The 19661-nt window shown below is 40.4% G+C and overlaps 3 protein-coding genes across 3 annotated transcripts; 2 read left to right on the top strand and 1 right to left on the bottom strand.

Annotated features, from left to right (window-relative positions):
- Positions 1 to 5665: 5665 nt before the first annotated feature.
- On the bottom strand, positions 5666 to 6152 carry LOC117756250 (histone H2A-like). The gene has a single exon (XM_034576673.1). The coding sequence runs from the start codon at positions 6111 to 6113 to the stop codon at positions 5727 to 5729; it is 387 nt and encodes a 128-aa protein (XP_034432564.1). The 5' UTR covers positions 6114 to 6152; the 3' UTR covers positions 5666 to 5726.
- Positions 6153 to 9844: 3692 nt separating this feature from the next.
- Positions 9845 to 10264, top strand: LOC117756294 (histone H4). Its single transcript, XM_034576724.1, has one exon. The coding sequence runs from the start codon at positions 9901 to 9903 to the stop codon at positions 10210 to 10212; it is 312 nt and encodes a 103-aa protein (XP_034432615.1). The 5' UTR covers positions 9845 to 9900; the 3' UTR covers positions 10213 to 10264.
- Positions 10265 to 13714: 3450 nt separating this feature from the next.
- Positions 13715 to 14113, top strand: LOC117756302 (histone H2B-like). Its single transcript, XM_034576732.1, has one exon. It carries the CDS (start codon positions 13727 to 13729, stop codon positions 14099 to 14101), a length of 375 nt encoding a protein of 124 aa, XP_034432623.1. The 5' UTR covers positions 13715 to 13726; the 3' UTR covers positions 14102 to 14113.
- The last annotated feature ends 5548 nt before the right edge of the window (positions 14114 to 19661 follow it).

Below are 19661 nucleotides of genomic sequence, written 5' to 3'. Positions count from 1 at the left end.
CATGTATACACACACATACACAAACGCTGTCTGTGTCACCATTACAAGTTCATGTTGTATCACTGTTACAATGATGTTAATGTAATAAATACCTTGTTAACTAAGGTTAAGGTTAAATTTGAGTCACAAACTCTGTACATACACAAAAGTACATGTACACACATTCTTGATGTAGTTAACTCAGATCAGTTTAATCCTTACCTAAAATGTTAAAGTAACATGTTGAACAACAATAAACATCTTTTATCTGTAAATACAAGAGGCTGGAACACCAAATGTGTGTATTTTAATAGAGGCTTTCTGCAGAAAGGATCAACACAATCACAGGGATTTGAGTGAAGATGCAGGATAGTCAAATGCAAGGATCTTATATAGGAGAACTTAGGCTGTGTGTCAGAGCCAGTTCAGACTGGATCTGTAGCCATAGTTTGAGAGAGGAATCAAAACACAGAAATCGGATTTACATATTTTTCCTTTGGAGTTAAAGCAGCCATGAATTCAGTTCTTTGTAGAGTAAATAAGTGATAAAAAGGTCACAAACAGTTCAGGTCATAAAAGTCTCAAACAGTTCTGCAAAGACTTACTTTTCAACTACAAAATAGGTTTCAACCACACTTAGTTATTTTTCCACTACATCATTAATAGACTCAATTGGTTTTACTCAACATGTGAATAAACTCTAGAATCTCACTCTTGATCTTCTTCTGACATATGATATAGATGTTGAAAATGTAATAATATTTCCCAAAACCCTCTTCTGTCCAACTATGTTTTAATTACATCAAAACTTCACTCCCACAATAGTTGATTACTTTGTTAAATGTACAGCAGCCTCATTACAAACCACCCTTGACACTGAACAATAAGGGAGTAAACCAGAGGAGATTAGCTCCATGGTATAATTATCAAATACGTGTTTTAAAACAGACATCACAGAAGCTGGAGAGGAAGAGGCGTTCCACCAACCAAGATGATTTTCACCTAACCTGGAAAGATAGCCTGATATATAACAAGAAGGCACTGAGAGATGACAGAGAGTCATAGTTCTACTGATCCATCTATTCCTCTAACTCTGAGGAGCAATGATTTCATGAGCTTCTTTACAAATGCAATTATAACCATCAGTGAAAAAAATCCACCACCTTCTCCTCATGAATAACTCAGATCATTGATTGTTGACACATGGGACAAAACACATCCAAGTTGAAACTGCTATTTGATTTAAAATGAAAATATTTTCAATTGTAGATGTTATGCAGGATATTTATAGAATGTATTCAACGTGATTAAGCTTATTGTTTTCAAATGATAAATGATCAACAGAACCAATGAATGTGTGTTCAGATCACTGGACTTTACTTGGTGTATCACGGGAATGTGGGAACATGTGTCGCCTTAAAGTTCCTGGGTATAATTTTATATTTGTGTTGTGTCTATACCATAGACTGTATATAAAGATGGACGTAGTGTCTGTGACATCACCCGTTGGGTTCTGAAGAGTGAAAATGAGGCTCTCAGTGGGCGTTTCACCCAGCGCCATCTTGCAGGAGCCTGACTCCTCCTAGTTACTTACCCATAAATGGGCAAAAAGGAGGAGCGCGAGTGGAGCCGAGGTGGGCTGGGTGATGACCGACAACTGAGCCACGCCCACAGAGCTCAACGTTATCTGGTTAGCTCACATGCTTACATGCTACCCGCTGTTACTAACTGGTTAGCGCTGCGGTGTTGTTGCTTCAGGATGCTAGCGGTCGTCACAACGGACTTAACCAGAGGTAAGTTACCCTGAAACTTTACAACAACAAAACCTTTTGATTTGTCTATTGTCATAATCATACTACATATGCTTACATGCCTCAAGTCGTTTTTAATATGTAATTGTGGTAATTTACCTTTTATTTAACACGTCTAATGAACAGATTGAAGCAAGTTAACTACCTCAGTCTAATTTTCACTTCACTTTAGTGTGTTTCGTTGTCACTTGATTGTAATTATAAGTTAATATCAATAAGCTACATGTGTAAGTTGCATGTGATAGTAACTATATGTTTCACAAATACAGGATTCTGATACAGGCTCGTATAACCACCATTACTATTACCACCTCGTTTATTTAGCCTGTTATGGAATTTACAGTGAATTAGACTCAGTGCAGATGTGTAATGACAGTTTAGATGTGATTTTAATCTCCACTCACCACTGTTGTAAGCAGTTGTCATATTTATTACATATTTATCTGTTTTCACACTGAGAGAAGTGGAGGGACTTGATGTGGACTGTTGTCAACAGCACTGTGAGAATGTATCACCTTGAATATTACAGATGAGGTAGAAAGATATTTGATATATTTGTACAATGTTTATTTCTTTCAGTACGTCAGTTCTGGCTGAAATCTGTGGTGCTTCCACCTGCTGAACACAGAATAAACTGTAAGTACCAGTCTTGGCTGCTTAACACAGCTAATATTACATGTGTCAAAAGTATTGTAATTATTATTAATTGTATTGTACAATATTTTTAAAAAGGTATTTACAGAGTGTCTTTAATCTGAGGTGTTTCTCCTTTGTTCCATGTTTTCCTACAGATGTTGATTTCAGCATAAAACATCCTTTATTGTGAGTTTTTTCTTTTCATTACATGAAGCACCGGATGTCCTCAGCATCCACTTCAAGCTCGTCCGTCCCTGTTAACATCACAGGAAACATAAAAGTATGGCATTATTGCAGAGGAAGTGTAACTTATAAACAAAGTTTGTGTCTTTATATTCTGTTGATTTTCAACTATGTATTTGAATATGGTTTTGGATTAAACAGTGTACTACCAAGACAGTGAATGTGCAGTATGGAGTTCTTACATGTTAAAAGTATTGCATATATTATTTAATACATTATGTATTATACGCAATACTTTGCTTTGATTGTTTGTAAGTTATGAAAACAGGTCTGTACCTGGAGTCAGTGCTGAAGTGATGACTCTCAGTGCTCAGTCCTGTTGGACATCCACAGGTGCAGGCTGTCTGAGTCACCTAGAGGAAAACTCAACACAAATACACAGATATGTAAAGTCATACATGTGCCAGGTTAACACTTTCACAGACTTACATGGTTACAACACATCAACACCAATACTCTGTATACGTCAGAGTACATCCAAACCTGTGGAGGCGCTAGCGCACCATAGACTTTATTATCAGCGGCCATGAGGATCCACAGAGGAGGAAGACGGCCGCCTCTGTCTTCTATCAGGTCCTCAGTCAGGCTATGAATAGCTGTGTTTCCCGCGGAGCACTCTATTCACTAGATCTCATCTTACTGAAGAGAAATGTCTGGACGAGGAAAGGGAGGAAAAGGGCTCGGTAAAGGAGGCGCAAAGCGTCACCGCAAAGTTCTCCGTGATAACATCCAGGGAATTACCAAGCCCGCCATCCGCCGCCTGGCTCGCCGTGGCGGAGTGAAGCGTATCTCCGGTCTGATCTACGAGGAGACCCGCGGCGTGTTGAAGGTTTTCCTGGAGAACGTGATCCGCGATGCTGTCACCTACACCGAGCACGCCAAGAGGAAGACCGTGACCGCCATGGACGTGGTGTATGCTCTGAAGAGACAGGGCCGCACTCTGTACGGCTTCGGTGGATAAACTCACTTTACAACAGCTCAACAACACAACGGCTCTTTTAAGAGCCACACACTGAGTCAATGAGAGCTCACATCCTCTGCTCAACACGAATCACTCGTTCTTCCAGAGTACAACAACACAACAATGTCTATAATTCGATGGAACTATGACGGTGTAACGTGAGGGTTCAATGTGGGGTAGTTGAATCACTTAATGCGAAGAAACTCCAGGATGGAGACTGACTTAGTGAAGCTTGACTCGAGCAACAAATTAATTAATAAACACAAACTTAATTGTCATTTACCATAAACAAATATCTGAACTTAACTTATATCCTTCAGGGTGGATCAGTTTTGTGCTGAATGAACTGCCGAGTGCTGTGATGGTGTACTGCAAAGGGTGGGACTGGTTGTACATGAGAAGACAGCTTCGCCATCATCCTCCTCTGTCCCACTGGGTATCCCAGGACCGAGCTGGCCCTCCTGGTCAGTCTCTTCCTGTCAGCAGTTGAAATGCTGCTGCCCCAGCAAACTATTCCAAAGAAGATTGCAGATGCCACCACAGAGTCATAAAAGGTCATCAGGAGCGCCCCCTGCACTCCAAAAGACCTCAGACTCCTGAGCAGATAAAGAGTGCACTGGCATGATCGGTCCAGTTTATTGTTCAGGTGAACACCCAGGTACTTTCTATGAGGGGGACCAAATCAGGAATCTTAAGTAGACCTTACACAATATCACTATTATCACTGTGTGGAGAATAAACATATATATACAAAAAAAAGCTAATGCACCAATGCAAGTTTCACCTCCGTGTCATTGGTCCAGGAGGAAGAGGGGGGGAAGTAAATTATCTGTATTCAATTTAAAATTAGTTTTCCTGTGTATCACATGTTCCTGAAAGAAGCTGCTTTTTGTATGCATATTCACAATTAATATAAAATAGATGATTGCTACAGAATGTTTGACCTTGTGTTTTTGTTCATGATGTCTTCCATTAAATTGTTTTCCACAGGAGACCTCTCCAAGGACATGTGCCTGAAGACACAAGCAGAGTAATACATTAAAATAACAGAAATAAATAATGGTTTAAAATCCTTCAAAGTCTAATGGAGTTTGAAATGACTTTCTTCATAGTGTGGAGAACAATATGTACCGTGAACATTCATAGTTCATTTGTTTTGTTTTTGTCAAACATGTATCATTGTATTTCAAAGGTCCAACTATCAGCTTTTTTCAGCTTTCAATTGCACCTCAGGGTGTTCATCAGTTAAAGGAACTGGCCCAAGGGTCATCTCATGACCAACATTACAACCTTAGCTCACATGAGGCCAAAGCTATTTGAGTTCACTGAAGAAGACCCTGAGAAGTGGTCGGAAGCTCAGAAAACAAGTCAAATAATAATAATGATGGCTGAGTTCTATTCAGCTGCTCCAGTTCAATGGTCCTGATGTTGTGCATGCTGGATCACTGTCATGTTTACTGGGGCACTTTAATACAACAGAGGACTTGGTCAATGTTTTTAATGAAAACCTGTCTCATGTGAAACACGTCTATAATCACACATGTGACCGGACACACAGCACCTAACTTTTAAAACCTGATTTTACAGCTTAAGCACCAAAGTACCATCAGAGTTATTGTTTATGAAAACATTACTTTGTAAATAATAGTTAGTAAATTCTTCCACTAGATTTGCATCATGACAAATGTAGAGATTGAAAACTGCATTCCATCTGTTGTACCCACACTACTTTCTCATTCATTACACAAACATTAAAATGTGTTTTTGTATTCATACTGTACATCTTGACAGATACATGCAGGTCCCTTTAATGCCATGGATCCACGTACCTTACGCAGATTTATCAATCAAGTGTGTATTCTTGATATTAACACTTCCAGATGAGCTCTGGTTTCCTCACTAAATGACAGGAACATCTGATACAGAAAAAGTACACAAATTAATACATATTGAATGCTAATGTGCCTAAAACGACTTATGGTGTACTTGTGTATTTGACAAGTTGGTGTGTGACATGAGGAGATTTGCTCTCTACCAGAGGAGAGTGTGTGGCTCTTAAAAGAGCCTTTGTGTCGGTGGTTTCCAGCAGCTTTGCTTTACTTGGACTTGGGGGCCTTCTCGGTCTTCTTGGGCAACAGAACAGCCTGGATGTTGGGCAGCACGCCGCCCTGAGCGATGGTCACTCCGCCCAGGAGTTTGTTGAGCTCCTCGTCGTTGCGGACGGCCAGCTGCAGGTGGCGGGGGATGATACGGCTCTTCTTGTTGTCGCGGGCGGCGTTTCCAGCCAGCTCCAGGATCTCAGCGGTCAGGTACTCCAGCACAGCCGCCAGGTAGACGGGGGCGCCGGCACCAACGCGATGTGCGTAGTTGCCTTTACGCAGCAGCCTGTGGACACGACCGACGGGGAACTGGAGCCCAGCGCGGGACGAGCGAGTCTTTGCCTTCGCTCTGGCCTTTCCGCCGGTTTTACCTCTGCCAGACATTATGGATGAAGCTTGTTTCCTAAGACACGTCAAGAGAAACTGCTGTGAACTGCTCGAACCCTCCTTTATATATCCGCGGAGCGAGCGGGACGGTTCATGCCAGACCAACCAGAAAGAGCAGCGGAGGACGGCCTGCACTTTCCTCCAATAAGCAGCGGTGGGTCGGTCCTTTGGGCGGCGCTGAGCTCCAGGAGGAGCCTCTCACCAATCAGGACCCGGGGATCTTCTTCTTCTTTTGTTGTTTAATTGCGGGTGGCACCTAACGTTAAAGGTGCATTACCGCCACCTACTATACTGGAGTGTTTGTCTTGTTTAGTTTTTTGTTTAGTTTTTTGTTTATTTGTATTATTTATATATTTTCGCAGACAAACAACCCCCCGCCCCACAATTTAAAGTTAAATATTCCTCATTAATCCAGTTTCTTTTAAAAACTCTAACAGGACGTTATATTTCCCTTCCCCAATACCTAACAAGTTCTTCAGATTTAACACTTCCACCCCACATTTCCTCAGCTCCATCTGTAGCTTTCCTCGGCCTGTGTTATATTTTTGGCAGTGACTGATGACATGTTCCACAATTTCTTCCCCTAAACCACATTCAAATTGTTCTTATGGATGTGTCCCTATTAAGTGCATTGTTTTATGTAGTGCTGTGTGTCCTAGCCGTGATATATCTGTTTCTTCTCCGATGTTTTTCCCTATTGTTTTCATTCCTCCCACCTTTTGCTTTATTTGATACAGATGGCCTCCTTTTCCTCCCTCATCCCATTGTTTTTGCCAGTCAGTCATGATGTTACTCATTATTATTGTTTTGGCTTCGGCATAACTGAATGTTTCCTCCATAATTATTTCCTGTTCTAATGATTGTTTAGCGAGTGAATCGTCCATTTCATTTCCCTCAATGCCCCTTTGAGCTGGGATCCACATGAATCTGACTTCAGTTTGTGAATGATGTAGTCTGTGTTTCATATATGTCATAAAGAATATCTGCTCTGCAATGGGATGAGATGGACTGTAATGACAACAATGCTGATAGTGAATCTGAACATACTATAACTTTTTTATCTTGTTTTGCTCTGTCCACTGTAATGCCATTGTTATTGCCAACATCTCTACTGTGTATACTGTCATACTATTTACATTTAACTCTGGGGTAACAAAAGCAAACCCAGTCTTTCCTTCCTTTGGCTCCTTTGACCCATCTGTATATATTGGCTCCAGAGTATTGTGCGTAGTCCTTAGTCTTACCTCTACTATGTCTGCCCAATTTCCTTTTCTTTTGTCTATCTTCATTTGTTCTTGAATATAAAAGTCAATGGAAAATGGAACTGTTGCACTGTATAGTTTTTCAAGTAACCTGATCTTTTTTGCCATTTTAGTTGCTATAACATTCGGTCTTAGCTTTTTCCCTTTCCCAGCATGGTCTAAGGGCCCTCACAGTTGGGTGTTCTTCTTCTTTGTGTTCTTGTAGGTTTGACCAGTAGTTTAGAATAATCTGTTTGTATCTGAGGTTCAGTGGCATTTCCCCCGTCTCCACTTGGACAGATATATTTGGCAAGTACTGACATTAAATTCACAGCCATGTGTCAGTAACATACATGAAAGTTATCAAAACTTCACTCCCACACTAGTTGATAACTTTGTTAAATGTACAGCAGCCTCATTACAAACAACCCTTGACACTGTCGCCCTGCTGAACAATAAGAAAGTAAACCAGAGGAGATTAGCTCAAAGGAAATTATGATTTCATGAGCTTATTAAAAAATACAATTATAACTATCAGGTAACAAATCCACACCTCCTCCCCATGAATAACTCAGATCACTGATTCTTGACACATGGGACAAAACACGTCCAGCAGTTGAAACTGATATTGGATTTAAAATGAAAATATTTTCACTTCTAGATGTTATGAGGGGAAAATGATACAATGTTTTCAACATTCTTATCCCCTTCAATTTAATTGAATTATTATAATATCAAATGTATGACACTTACTGTCTTCCCACTACATCTAAAACATCATGTCCACAGAGAAGGGTTCAATAATTCATGTGCAATAAAATGGATACAAATATTTTTTTATGATAAATATAATTAAGCTTCAGGAGGGAATCTCCAAACAGTGAAAGAGTAAAACAGCATAGGAGTGATCATATATGGTGCATGTATAAAATTCCCTGCTGGAGCACGGTCGACGTCACATCACATCACTTGTGTTCTGCTTTAGAGACCTTGTGCTCATGCACACAGCTCGTGTTTAGTAGCAGACTTACCTAGAAAGTAGTTAACTCCCTCGCCTGGCAGGTTCGTTTAGCACAGCTGTAAAATATCCTTGTTTGAACATTTTGCATTAGTGACAATGTCAGTTTTTATCACTTATACCTGATGTTGTGTTTCATTGTACTATGACACTGGTTGTAAATATTAGACTTTGTTTAGAAGCTTGTGTGATAATTAGCAGGCTATTAGCTTCGCCCAGGAGGTCCTGAGCTGAGTGACTGGGCAGGTGTGTACCACAGCTCATATGCTACACCTTGTCATTTATGTTAGTGCCTGTTTGTTTAGTCAAATGTAAAGTTTGAATATAGCCTGCCATAAAACGATATCATGTGCATGCACTGCTGCCTTGTGGTCAATTCATGGCATAACATCACTACGCTAAGAGATGATCCATAATGTTTACTTCCTCATTTAATCATCAATGTGTTTGTGTAATATCAGATGTTTTCTTCCCTGATTTTACAGCAACTCTTGTTGATTTCCTGTCCAAAGTGAAGGATTTATGGTATAGGGATTGGGAAGAAGTCGACCTGCACGTCATAGGAACTGGTTTTCTCACATTTGGCTCCGTGACGCCTGGAGCCAGGCCAGGGAAGACCAGATAATCATTTTCTGGAGGTTTTTAATTGCTGTGGTCAAAATGACCCCAATGATAAATGTTGTAAATTTGAGTATAACAGGAGCGTTAAGATTGAAATTGGTAGTACGTAAAACAGTATGTATACTTTGCACATTACATGGGAGCATTGCACCTCATACATTATACTGGGAAAAATGTAATGTATGGTTATTCACATATTTTGACCGTGTTATCTCAGTTATAACTCTGTAGCAGTAGAATGCTTAATTTATAATTGTTCTGGGGGATCCAGGGGCTCTGGGGGAGTTGCATGTATCTTGCATTATTAAAGAATAGGTGACCAGTCAACATTGTCTACCTGCAACCATTACAGTTTGGAATCCCATGGCTTTCCTTAAAAACCATACCAATCACACCCCCTCCTCAAATCAGACACCTGGTCAAATTACAGACAGATTATCAATAGTCGATAATCACTTCCTCTCCTCTGGTCTTTCATCTGATATGGCTTCAGAACGACAGTTGATTCTTGTATTGTTACTGTTTAAATTAAAAGCATGCTGAAACACTGGTGCAGATCATCTTGAGCCTTACCTACATTGTCTAAGTACTTCCCTAATCAGTCCTAATGTTACTACCATTTTTAACCAAGCCTTTTTCACAGGCACTATTCCTACTTGATGGAAACGTGCTACAGTCCTACTGTTACACAAACTGGTAAAGTGTCAGACCTCAATATCTACCGTCCTACATCCAATCCTGTGGAGGCGCTAGCGCACCATAGACTTTATAATCAGCGGCCATGAGGATCCACAGAGGAGGAAGACGGCCGCCTCTGTCTTCTATCAGGTCCTCAGTCAGGCTATGAATACCTGTGTTTCCCGCGGAGCACTCTATTCACTAGATCTCATCTTACTGAAGAGAAATGTCTGGACGAGGAAAGGGAGGAAAAGGGCTCGGTAAAGGAGGCGCAAAGCGTCACCGCAAAGTTCTCCGTGATAACATCCAGGGAATTACCAAGCCCGCCATCCGCCGCCTGGCTCGCCGTGGCGGAGTGAAGCGTATCTCCGGTCTGATCTACGAGGAGACCCGCGGCGTGTTGAAGGTTTTCCTGGAGAATGTGATCCGCGATGCTGTCACCTACACCGAGCACGCCAAGAGGAAGACCGTGACCGCCATGGACGTGGTGTATGCTCTGAAGAGACAGGGCCGCACTCTGTACGGCTTCGGTGGATAAACTCACTTTACAACAGCTCAACAACACAACGGCTCTTTTAAGAGCCACACACTGAGTCAATGAGAGCTCACATCCTCTGCTCAACATTAATCACTCGTTCTTCCAGAGTACAATAACACAATAACGTCTGTAAATCGATTGAACTCTGACGGTGTAACGTGAGGGTTCAATGTGGGGTAGTTGAATCTCTTAAAGTGAAGAAACTCCAGGATGGAGACTGACTTAGTGAAGCTGCACTTTACTGTTCTCCACACTGATCATCAACCACTCATACTTCCTGCTTCTCACTCATGTGACTGAACTAACCAATATGAAGCCAGAAGGCCACAGACTGAGGTGAAAGAACTACAGAGGCAGATTCAACACATCGTTACTGCTCTCAGGAAGCTAATTTAAATATTTACATGTGTAAACATACATATGTAATTAACTAAACAGTAAATATTGTAAACGATTGTTTTGTCAAATACCATGAACACAGGAATGATATTAACTTACATTAGTAAACATTGATATATAAACCCAGTTAACCCTAGAACACTAACGTCGGGTGATTTTCTCTCACGCGATTGTGTTGCTGCTGTCTGAGAGGCGTGGGTCCTTGGTTAGCTTCAGTCTGCTCACTGACGTCATCGTCACCCGACGTTAGTGATTGAGAGTAAAATATTTTTGGGGTTGATTTTACCCGACGTTAGTGTTTGTGTATTGAATCAGGCGATCTTATTACTTTTCAAGGGTAACAACGTTCAGGCCCGCCATATGTATTGCCCCATATCATGCACAGCTATCATCCTGTAACAGGCTTGGTGACTCTGGCATGCCAACAAGTGAGTAAAACCAAGTTAAGGTTTGTTTACGTTGGCAATCGTCAGCTACGCAGATTTCTTCTTTAATACTAGAGCTAAGTTATCTAGCTTGGACTTTGCATGTAATCCTTATTTAGTGTAATGGTTATGAATAAATATCACTTTGTGGTAATTTCCAAGGGAATTCATTCGTTAAAAATGTTTTTATAGTCAACTCGTCATTTTTCCCTTCTTGAAAAATGCCATTTTTTGTTTATCTCTCCCAAAGTTGTCAGTGATGCAGGGAGACTGGGCCTTCACCAGACAAGGCTCACATGTCCCAGGAACTGGTGGACCGAAGAACAAGTTCCCAGCTCCATTCTTTTTTGGGGGGGAATTTTTCATTAACGATTCACTAATTTTTCACTAATTTTAGAGCCTTTTTATAGGGTCCCCCCATGATACTTTTTTTTCGTTTTATGAGTGTTCTATAGGGGAAAATAAAAGAAGAGTACTTCAATTTGCCATGTATTGTTGTACTTTAATATATTTTGATGAGAAGTATTTTTTATCAGGTATATTATATCGGGTAAAATATACCCGACGTTAGTGATGGTGTTACTAACTGTTCGTTAGTGTTCTAGGTTAAGCACCTGCATGAAACCTTTTTCCCTTTTTAATTTGGTAGGGCTTGATTTTTCCACCTTTAATTATACATAAATAAAACGCTTTCCTCCTGCCTCCATCAATCATATCCACATTTACATTAACCTTAAAGGGATAGTTGACCGAAAAATGAAAATTCACCCATTTTCTAGTCATCACTATGCCGATGGAAAGGTGGGTGAAGTGTTTCAGTCCACGAAACATTTTAGGAGTTAATGTGTTTGTGGAATATCAAATGTTTTTCTTCACTGATTTTACATTTACATTTTTAATGACTGAATCATCTGCATCAGCTTATTTTTAACAAATGAAACATCAACAGAACCAATAAATCCATCGTCATTAGCAGACTCAGCACACAAAGCCTCAAACGTTTCCTTACAACTTGAAACCAACGTGCTCAGATCACTGGACTTTACTTGGTGTATCACCGGAATTAGGGAAAATGTGTCACCTTAAAGTTTAAGGCTCTTCATTTATATTTGTCGTAGTGTCCATTTCTGAATTCGGTCCTTGTGAACTTGTTTGTTAGAAATTACTGCAACAAGAAAAACTTTCTATTAGTCTTCACTTAAGACATAAACTCTGGAGTGAATCAAATAAACACTGAGTTACTTCATGTACTGATGAGTGTTTATTAGTGTCAGTGAGAGCAGGTCAGCAGGAGAGTGGAGGAAGACACAGAAGCTCCAGCTCGGTAAGAACCAACTGCAGCTTCTGCTCTGATTATGAAGCAGCGGCACAGATTATTGAGCAGATGTGACCAGAGAGAAACTTTGTATTTCCACTGTTTCCACTGTTCTTCAACAAAGTCACTTACCAGATGGTTCATGGTAACGCTCCTCACATCTCATTGTGTTGCTCTGAGCGAGTGGGCGGGGCCCCGGGGCCTGTGTGTGTGTGTTTGTGCTGTCTGGGATTGCAGTGTCTGCACTTTGAAAGACAACGTCTTATTATGAAAGTCTATCAGAGCGATGTAGGCGATTTTCAACCGGTTGAAATCTCTCTGTACTCTATTAAACAGGCCTAGTCGCTGCAGCTAATTGGACTATAATATTCAGAGGCAGCAAGCAGGACAAACTGTTTTGAGAATTTGTATAATTTAATACATTTACAATAATAATGACGATTATAATGAAAATGTGCAAAATTTATCACAATCATCTTTTTCCCTTTTTTTCTTTGGGAGGGCGGCGCCCTATTGGCCAGCTGCACCTGTTTATGTTCCTCACACAAAGGAGCAGATACTGGTCCTGCTGATGGGTTGATGCTCTTCTACGGCCCTGTCCAGCTCATGTAACGCCCAGTCCTCTTCTATCTCCTCCACGCTCTTGAGACTGTGCTGGGAGACACAACAAACCTTCTTGCTCCTGCACGTTTGGATGTTCCATCCTGGAGGAGCTAGACTACCTCTGCTACCTGATTGGACTGCAGGGACCGCCTCATGCTACAGGTAGTGACAAGGACACTAGCAGAACACAGAACTAGAGAAGAATCAGTCAGGAAGGATGAGGAGAGAGCAAATGTCTGTGGCCACCACATATAAAACTGTTCCCTTTCTGTTGTTGTCTTGCTTTTGCCTCTTCATTGCACCTGTTGTCACTTTCATTTGCACCAAAACAGGTGAAATTCATTCACAATCACTTGTGCTTCCTAAATGGACAGATTGAAAAACCTGAAGTCGAACTGACTTGGTGTTTTACTGTGACCATTAAGTGTTCCCTTAACATTTAGAGCTGTGTATTTATCAGGTTGCTTTAGTTCAGATTGTTTTAAATGATACTAATGTGATACTAACATCAATAATAATAACATATATACTTTCAGACATCTTGCATTTCTTAACCCCCCAAATGTTCCAGTTGAGCTCTACAGTTCAACCTCTGTCAGCAGCAGAATAATGGACTCATGAACAAGGAGACACTCCCACGTGCTGTTACACTGACGCTCAACATTCAGCCAATGACAGAGAGGGAACGGCACAGATAGATTTACATGTAATGTGTTTAAATACAGCCTGGCCACTGACGTCTGCATTCATTGAATCGACTAATATCGTGACGATGCCTGATCCAGTGAAGCCTGCGCCCAAGAAGGGCTCCAAGAAAGCGGTGGCGAAGGCCCCCGGTAAGGCCGGAAAGAAGAGGAGAAAGTCCAGGAAGGAGAGCTACGCCATCTACGTGTACAAGGTGCTGAAGCAGGTCCACCCCGACACTGGGATCTCCTCCAAGGCCATGGGCATCATGAACTGCTTCGTGAGCGACATCTTCGAGCGCATCGCCGGTGAGGCCTCTCGTCTGGCTCATTACAACAAGCGCTCCACCATCACCTCCAGGGAGATTCAGACCGCCGTCCGCCTGCTGCTGCCCGGGGAGCTGGCTAAACACGCCGTGTCTGAGGGCACCAAGGCCGTGACCAAGTACACCAGCTCCAAGTAAACGACTCTAAGGAGACATCACATCAAAGCAACGGCTCTTTTAAGAGCCACACACTTTCTCTATGGAGACAAACTGTCCTGACTCTGATGACTTGTTCAATCAATGGTAAAATATCCACTTTTAACTAATACTGTAACTGGTTTATTAGATCATGGTTGAATTAAATAATTAGGGTTCATATTGAAAATGTTCTTGTCTCGTGTCCGCAGGCACAGTATATTACAAATAATATAATTACTGATTTATTTGTATAGTGCTGTAATACACTGGTGTATTGAGACTGCTAATGGTTATTGATTTGTCTTTAGTGTTATCAACATACCCATATCATTAGTCCACATAAGCTCCACACCATCCATTCAGAGCAGCTCACCTAAACTTTGAATAAAAGTTTAACCTAACAATTTAGTATCACTTAAATGTCACTTACTTATAGCACTTTGTAGTTTGGCTTTCTTGAAGAAAATTGTACTTTCTTGATTCTTGTTGTTCTGGCTTTGTGCCCTCATGGTTGAATGCACTTATTGTAAGTCGCTTTGGTTAAAAGCGTTAGCTACATGAAATAACAACCATAACAACCGCTCTCTGTCCATGGTCCTGGAACAAGGTATCCAATTTTTCAGACGTTTTGTCTTTTGCTCCAACTGTGTGTACACATTTAAGCAGGGCCTTTGTCATGATTAGAAATACTTGTGAGTATAGGGATAGAGAGGTTTATATACAACGGAGTGATTATGATTGGAAATAAACTCTTTTAAATCTGAAAAACTAAATTGCTATTGATTTACAGTTGAGCACTGGGTGTAAAAGACTGTATGTGGACATCACATCAAAGCAACGGCTCTTTTAAGAGCCACACACTCTCCATTGAGACAAACTGTCCTGACTCTAACGACATGTCCATCAATATTAAAACAGCCACTTTAAACCAACACTGTAACTGGTTAATTAGATCATTGTTGAATTTAATAATTAGGGTTCATAATGAATTAGCTTTATCGTCCCACTTATTCATGCTCTGAATCATTTAAGAAATATATGTTACAGATATAAATGACCAGGATCAGTTCTGTTGGAAATAAAGTGTGCAAATATTTGAATATATATTTATAGTCTCTATAAGGAAAATTGCCTTAAACTATAGGGCAAATCATTTCCACACATTCCCGTAATACACCAAGTAAAGTCCAGTGATTTGAATACTGCTGGAATTTTGTATCAAGCTGGAAGGAAATGTTTGAGATACCAGATGGATCTGGATGGTTTAGCAATTTTGTCAACTTCCCTAAAGGCGATTAGAAAACATTATTGAAACAAATTACAAACTTTAATTCTCATTGCTGTCAATAAAATGAGCTGGTTTACAGTAAAGAGTGGAATGTTGTTTTTGTGGCCTTTTTCCAGATGTGGAGCATCCTCTTCCTCGAGGGGGAGGCAGAGGAACTAAAGTTAAAGAGCTGCCTGCTCAACCCATTGAGTCAGTTCTGCCCAAATAATCCGCAGGGCCAGGCATCTGTTTTGTCAGGTTAAACGTTTGTTCGGGTGAACAGCCACTCTTTCCGGTTTGCTGTCCGAAATGAAGGTTTTATTGTATAGGGATTGGGAAGTGTCATACCTTAATATCTACCATTCTACAGTACATCCAAACCTGTGGAGGCGCTAGCGCACCATAGACTTTATTATCAGCGGCCATGAGCATCCACAGAGGAGGAAGACGGCCGCCTCTGTCTTCTATCAGGTCCTCAGTCAGGCTATGAATAGCTGTGTTTCCCGCGGAGCACTCTATTCACTAGATCTCATCTTACTGAAGAGAAATGTCTGGACGAGGAAAGGGAGGAAAAGGGCTCGGTAAAGGAGGCGCAAAGCGTCACCGCAAAGTTCTCCGTGATAACATCCAGGGAATTACCAAGCCCGCCATCCGCCGCCTGGCTCGCCGTGGCGGAGTGAAGCGTATCTCCGGTCTGATCTACGAGGAGACCCGCGGCGTGTTGAAGGTTTTCCTGGAGAATGTGATCCGCGATGCTGTCACCTACACCGAGCACGCCAAGAGGAAGACCGTGACCGCCATGGACGTGGTGTATGCTCTGAAGAGACAGGGCCGCACTCTGTACGGCTTCGGTGGATAAACTCACTTTACAACAGCTCAACAACACAACGGCTCTTTTAAGAGCCACACACTGAGTCAATGAGAGCTCACATCCTCTGCTCAACACTAATCACTCGTTCTTCCAGATTACAACAATCAAACAACGTCTGTAAATCGATGGAAAACATGATTGTTGTGATCAGATGTCATTGCATGTTTTATCCACCAGGTTGACAGTTGTCGAAGAGGAGTAATTAAAGACCGAAAACATTAGAGTAAGGGGACAATAAGATGAACATTTACGTTGCTAAACGCCAGGTGTAATAATGTTAAGCTGTGACTTAAGCTAAGCCTCAGTCTTCCAAACACGAACATAACAATGATCTTAGTAATAATCGATATATAAACCATATTACAACATAAATGAAACTCATTTCTACATTTAGTTTGTCTGTGTAGTGAGTTTTTCACCCAACATGAACATAAATACAACACTTAAATTCTGCCTCCAACAATCATATCCACATTTACACTAACCTTAATCCTGTTATGGATATCGAACCATCACTATCTCAGATTGGTAAAGTATCATGTACTATGTGACTGTCCAGAAAAAGGATCCAAACTGGACCACAGCCATATGATGGGTGGTGCAGTGGAAATTGATTCATTTATTAAAACTCACAGATCCAGCTGGATTAAACAAAAACAAAAATTTGGGATATAAAATGTTTTTTATTTTACACATGTGAACCTCCTTGATTTATCAGGGCTCCTTCCCAGCAGTACCTTTCTTTAAGAACACCCAGCACTCAGCGTGCTGTGTTTCAACCCCAATCTAACCCTAACATGTCTATCTAACCCAGACTCTGTGAAATAACAATATTGAAGATATCGATGTCCTGTCATGGCTTTCACAATGATGTTTTTCAGAATATATCAATTAAAGTAAGGCAGGATACAAAAACTAAATAAATTCATAGGCTGAAAACATATAAAATCAAGATTTGAAGAGAGATCATTTCCAGGCCTTGGTTTTGGGATCCATTCATCATATAGACGAGAGTTTAACTAAATAAGAGAAGATGCTGCAACAACCTTTTTGATTCCACACAGAATGACTCATTTTGTCTGTCACTCTCCCCCTGATTCAAACTACTGATTTATTGTGATGACATTTTTATCCTCAGGCTCGTTCATACTGAATAAAATGTTTCATTGAAATATCTTTAACCTCTTTAACACTAACCTGATTAATATTTCCAACCTTTGCGTTGGCCCTGCTTAAGTGTGATCACACCTATACTTTGAATTAACATTAAAACCAGGTCTGACAAAGGCTGCACATTTTCAAAGTATAATTTTCAACTGAAAATTTGATAAATTGTATCAGGACCATGGACAGAGTTGTTTGTTATGTTTAGATGCTGCACTTCAACAGTTTAATTTAGCTTTGATCTGCTTTAACAGCACCTTGCTGTTGTCCAATGGGCTTCACACTCAGTTCCTCGAGCTCCTGATGTCCGATGAAGTCCGCAGCAGAGTCTCCACTCTCCCCTGTTCAGCTCAGGTGGATCTATGAATTCAGTCTGAAGCATAGACACACAGCTGCTGTCTAAGCTGCTGATCCACGACCTGCTCTGGGCTCCACATCTCATGTGAACAGAGAGAATCCCTAAGAGAAATATGGTTCAGGAAAGAGATTGTATAAGATATCTATTAACTACGCTTCAAGTCTATGCAGAAACACATGTGGGTGACAACTGGGTAAGTAGAGCCAGTGGGTAAGGTGAGCCACCCCCTGTATCTAGATAACTATGAATAAATAAATGTGAACACAGATTTAGGAAGTGTAGTCAACATTACTCGTTCCATCTTTTACTCAAGCACATGGAGAGAGTGGTAAGCAAACCAGAACAAAGATATCTTTGTCAAGCTTGATAATACTGTAAACAACTTTAAAGAATTGATTCCTCTGACATTAAAGTCACAGCCATGTGTCGGTACAATACATGACAGTTGTCAAAACTTCACTCCCACACTAGTTGATAACTTTGTTAAATGTACAGCAGCCTCATTACAAACAACCCTTGACACTGTCGCCCTGCTGAACAATAAGAAAGTAAACCAGAGGAGATTAGCTCCATGGTATAATTATCAAATACGTGTTTTAAAACAGACATCACAGAAGCTGGAGAGGAAGTGGCGTTCCACCAACCAAGATGATTTTCACCTAACCTGGAAAGATAGCCTGATATATAACAAGAAAGCACTGAGAGATGACAGAGAGTCACAGTTCTACTGATCCATCTATTCCTCTAACTCTGAGGAGCAATGATTTCATGAGCTTCTTTACAAATACAATTATCACCACCTTCTCCTCATGAACAACACAGATCACTGATTCTTGAGACATGGGACAAAACACGTCCAGCAGTTGAAACTGCCTTTGGGTCAAAAAATTAAACGATTTTCAAATATAGATGTTATGCAGGATATTTATATAATCTATTCAGCATGATTATCCCCTTCAATTTAATTATTATATCAAATCTATCACAGTCTTCCCAATACATCTAAAACATCAAGTCCACAGAGAAGGCTTCAAACATTCATGTGCAATAAAATGGATACAAATATTTTTTAATGATTAAAACAAGATTATTTCCACATAAGAAAAACTGAATATATCCTATCAGAGCCAAATTGATCTTTAGTGACACCTGCATATTTCATAAGGTTTCATAGTTTCCCAGTTTTTTGTCAATCCCATGAGACATTCATTAAAATCAGCCAATATCAGGGGCAGCAGTCACTCTGAAGGATCCATTCTCACATTCCATTCATGCAGAGTGCATCCATTGCAGACACGTTTAATAGTCTGAGTATTAAAATGTTAACGTTAATATTTCCTGTGTCACAACCACGGGATATCAACAGTATCTTAGGAAATTGTTTAGAATATTTATATCATTTTATCTCCTGTAGTTTATGTTAGCATCAAGTTGAAAAGAAAATGGATGCTACATGAACTCCATTTGGTTTTAAAGAAAAAAAAAAAAAAAAAAAGGTTTGTGAAATAATGTTTTCTGCAAATATCAATAGATCTTCTGTGAAAATAAATTGAAGTAACCCCCAACTGACCCCCACTCATTTACACCCAGTGCTCAAGTGTAAATCAATAGCAATTTAGTCTTTCAGATTTAAGTTTCTTTCAAATCATAATCACTCTCCTTTGTATGTAAACCTCTCTGACCCTATTCTGACTAGTGGTTCTAACCATGACGATGGCCCTGCTTAGATGTGTACACACACTTACATAATATATGGGTATGTTGAGACCACTAAAAAGATCATAAATCAATCAGTAGCACACTCAACACAAAAAGCATCACGCCAATGTATTACAGCACTATACAAATACAGCAGTCCTTTTAACACATTTAATATATTGTCCCTGTGGACACAGGAAAA

This window comes from Hippoglossus hippoglossus, chromosome 22 (genome assembly GCF_009819705.1).
Source record: "Hippoglossus hippoglossus isolate fHipHip1 chromosome 22, fHipHip1.pri, whole genome shotgun sequence".
NCBI lineage: Eukaryota > Metazoa > Chordata > Actinopteri > Pleuronectiformes > Pleuronectidae > Hippoglossus > Hippoglossus hippoglossus.
Note: the sequence above shows the minus strand (reverse complement) of the source record. Positions and strands in the feature narration are given on the sequence as shown.